At 45.9% G+C, this 4,275-nt stretch overlaps 1 protein-coding gene across 1 annotated transcript; it reads right to left on the bottom strand.

Moving 5' to 3' along the window:
• Nucleotides 1-2,805: 2,805 nt before the first annotated feature.
• On the bottom strand, nt 2,806-3,783 carry LOC141126597 (olfactory receptor 52A1-like). The gene has a single exon (XM_073612520.1). The coding sequence runs from the start codon at nt 3,781-3,783 to the stop codon at nt 2,806-2,808; it is 978 nt and encodes a 325-aa protein (XP_073468621.1).
• Between the last annotated feature and the right edge of the window lie 492 nt (nt 3,784-4,275).

The raw sequence follows: 4,275 nt of genomic DNA, 5'->3' as shown, positions 1-4,275 counted from the left end.
ACAAGAGACAGTTTTTGTAAATTCCTTTATTTAAATGCTTCTTCTTTCTTCTATCTTCCTTCATCTTCTTCTTCTGGTTCTTCTGGTTCTTTCTCCGGCGTTCTCATCCAGCATCTCCTCCACGGCGTATTCTATCTTCTTCTCCTCAGACTGCTCCGCACCCATGGCATGGGGGGAGGCTCCCGCTCTTCTCTTCATCTTCTTCATCTTCTTCTCTTATTCTTTTCTTCTCTTCTTCTCTTCTTCATTTTCTTCTCCGGGCCGCTCCGCATCCATGCTGGCATGGAGGGAGGCTCCCGCTGTGTGACGGCGTCTCCTCGTCTGACGGTTCTTAAATAAGGGGGGCAGGGCCACCCGGTGACCCCACCCCCTCTGACGCACGGGACATGATGGGACTTCCCTGTGGCATTCCCCGTGATGTCACAGGGAAGTCCCGTCAAGTCACCGTGCGTCAGACGAGGAGACGCCGTCACACAGCGGGAGCCTCCCTCCATGCCAGCATGGGTGTGGAGCGGCCCAGAGAAGAAAATGAAGAAGAGAAGAAGAGAAGAAGAGAAGAAGATGAAGAGAAGAGCCGGAGCCTCCCCCCATGCCATGGGTGCGGAGCGGCCCGAGAAGAAGAAGATAGAAGACGCCGCGGAGAAGATGCTGGACCAGAACGCCGGAGGAAGAACCAGAAGAAGAAGATGAAGAGAAGAGCGGAAGCCTCCCCCCATGCCATGGGTGCGGAGCGGCCCGAGGAGAAGAAGATAGAAGACGCCGTGGAGGAGATGCTGGACGAGAACGCCGGAGGAAGAACCAGAAGAAGAAGATGAAGGAAGATAGAAGAAAGAAGAAGCATTTAAATAAAGGAATTGTCAAAAACTGTCTCTTGTCATTTTTAACATTTTTGACAGTTTTTTAGTGCAAAGGTAGGGGTAAGTACCCCCTTACCATTTCACACAGGGGGGAGGGCCGGGATCTGGGGGTCCCCTTGTTAAAGGGGGCTTCCAGATTCCGATAAGCCCCCCGCCCGCAGACCCCCACAACCACTGGCCAGGGTTGTGGGGATGAGGCCCTTGTCCTCATCAACATGGGGACAAGGTCTTTTGGGGGGCTACCCCAAAGCACCCTCCCAATGTTGAGGGCATGTGGCCTGGTACAGTACAGGAGGGGGGGCGCTCTCTCATCCCCCCCCTTTTCCTGTGGCCTGCCAGGTTGCGTGCTCGGATAAGGGTCTGGTATGGATTTTTGGGGGGACCCCACGCCGTTTTTTTTTTTTTTGGCGCGGGGTTCCCCTTAAAATCCGTACCAGACCTGAAGGGTCTGGTATGGAATTTAGGGGGACCCCCACGTCATTTTTTAAAAAATTTTGGCCGGGGTTCCCCTTAATATCCATACCAGACCTGAAGGGCCTGGTATGGAATTTAGGGGGACCCCCGCGTCATTTTTTTTTTTAATTTTGGTTCGGGGTTCCCCTGTGGGGAATTCCCATGCCGTTTTTATCAATGAACTTCTATGTGTATTGTCGGAGCGACAATGCAATAGCCGCGAGTAGTTTTAAATGGGTTTTTTCCTTCGAAATGTCATTTTGCTGTCAGACTGTTCTACACACAGGAAACATGCGCCCCTTTACAGGCATACTATAGACGCCCCCCAGGTACGAAATTTAAAGGGATATTACACTTTTATTGTTTGACTTTAAGCATTATTAAAATCACTGCTCCTGAAAAAACGGCCGTTTTTAAAACTTTTTTTTGCATTGATCCATGTCCCCTGGGGCAGGACCCAGGTCCCCAAACACTTTTTATGACAATAACTTGCATATAAGCCTTTAAAATTAGCACTTTTGATATCTCCCATAGACTTTTAAAGGGTGTTCTGCGGCATTCGAATTTGCCGCGAACACCCCAAATTGTTCGTTGTTCGGCGAACTTGCGCACAGCCAATGTTCGAGTCGAACATGAGTTCGACTCGAACTCGAAGCTCATCCCTATTTGCTGCTACTACCGAGCTTTGTGGTGAACAGTCATATGTCTCCTTAAGCATTTGTTACCCAAATACTGGAAGATTTGCCATTCTTGATACACTGCAAGCAGATAACTCAAACCACTATGAGACTGGTAAGCTATTTGGAGAGGACCTAGGTTTTCTGAAGGTCTGCATGAGTGGAGTGGTGCCATCTATTGTTCCCTTCCTATATGTTCCAGGAACTCCTTTCTTCAAACATCAGATGCAAATAATTCCTGAGAATTCTTCTGCATAAAGGAGAAGTATGATGAAAAAAATAACCCAACATACTTACCTCCATCGGTGTGATGCTTGCAGCTGTCCCATGTTAGTTCTAAGACTGAGAACTTAATGATCACATGACCTCTGATCACACAGTTCCTGGTCTGTTCCTTCAGTGCTCACTGAATTGCTGGGTTGTGGAGGGGGCAGGTGCATCTGGCTCTGACTCTCAGCCACACACTGAGAGGTGAAGTCAGCTGTCACAGGCAGCCAGGTAGATCTGCCCATACTTCTCTTTTAAGTTCCCCCTATGTTGTGCACACCCTTGCTTCTGTTACCCCATGGCAAAACAGAAATGGGACTATTTAATTATGAAGGATTTATATAGCTCACATATACCACAGTGCTGCACAAAAAACATGTCTCGGACATGTCTCACAGTATAATAAATTACCATTTGCACTCTAATATCTCTCCACAGTCACACGTACTTGGAGTAAATTTTAGGTGAACCTATCAGACCTCTTCAAATATTTCTTTATTTTGTGAATCTGAAGAATTCAGGATGAACATACATCAGCTCTACAGATTCAGTCACTTTACATGAAGACTTTGATATGCAGATAAAGCTTTCCAGACTTGCTCCCGGATCAGTTTGGTCTTCACACCATAAATAATTGGATTTAGCATGGGAGGAACGAGAGTGTACGTATCGGCTAGAATTATGTGAACATAAGGTTGAATCCTTTGACCTCCATACCGGTGGGACAGGAAAGTGAAGATGGCCAGACCATAAAAACTTAGAAAGATGCACATATGAGGTATGCAGGTGTTAAAGGTCTTAAGTCGGGCGTCTTTGGATGGAAGACTGAAGACGGCGTGGAAGATGGCACAGTAGGATACCAGGATAAACAGCAGGTCTGTTCCTGAGATTGTGAATGCCAAAGCTAACCCCAGAGCGCTGTTTATCCTGATGTCGGCAGCAGCAAGTTTCACAATCGCCATGTGCTCACAGTATGAATGGGGCACAATGTTGGTTCTAAATGCTGGAAATCTCTGTATCAAAATTATGCAGGGAGAAAACAAAGTGACCGCTCTGAGCAGTAAGAAGATGACCAGTTTAACAATGATGGAATTGGTCATTATGGACCCATAGCTGAGCGGTTGGCAGATAGCAATATAACGGTCAAATGCCATACCAAGCAAAAGTCCCGACTCCAAGCTGGTGAAGGAATGGAGGAAGAACATCTGGAGGAGACATGACTCAAAACGAATGTGCCTCTGCTGGAACCAGCAGACAGACAGCATTTTTGGGGCAATGCTTGTAGACAAAAGGGCATCACTGGAGGCCAACAGAGAAAGAAAAATAAACATAGGCTTGTGGAGGCCAGAACACACTGAGATGACAGCTAGGAGCATCATATTTCCCAACAATGCCAGAACATAACATAAGCAAACAACGAGACCTACCCAGTTATAAACTCCTTCTAGTCCGGGAATCCCAACCAGGATGAATGAGGTGGGATAGAACGTGCCATTGACTTTGATGTCATTCATTTCACCGTTGATCATCTTCTACACCCAAGTCCACAGTTCTCTGTGGAGGATTAATATACTATAAGGTCACCTAAGTTACCTAATGGGATAGAAGACATATAATTATGACTGGAGTATGAATACAAATGAAAAGTATGTATTTATTTAAATAGGAGAACATTACTTGGTCTGTAAATACAGTAATTGATAAATAAAAAAAAACAAAAAAAACTTTTACCTGACTAGGAACAAGTTGACGTCTGACTAGGAACACGTTATATTAGACACAATAAGCATGCTGTATTGGATGCGGTCATATACTGTATATATGATCAGGGTGGTTTTCCTAGCCTATGAGTCCATTTGTGAACAAGCTGAGCTTGGACATCCAGGGTTACACCCAGATGTGCCAATATTTCTACTATATTCGTGAGGATAGCCCCTCGGATCTGCAGGTTCCGTGTCATAGTAGGCCTTTTGGGTTTTTGCAGATAATAATGTGACCAACATTCTGGGTTACTATTCTTT

The sequence above is a fragment of the Aquarana catesbeiana genome, linkage group LG02 (assembly GCF_042186555.1).
Source record: "Aquarana catesbeiana isolate 2022-GZ linkage group LG02, ASM4218655v1, whole genome shotgun sequence".
Taxonomy (NCBI): domain Eukaryota; kingdom Metazoa; phylum Chordata; class Amphibia; order Anura; family Ranidae; genus Aquarana; species Aquarana catesbeiana.
Note: the sequence above shows the minus strand (reverse complement) of the source record. Positions and strands in the feature narration are given on the sequence as shown.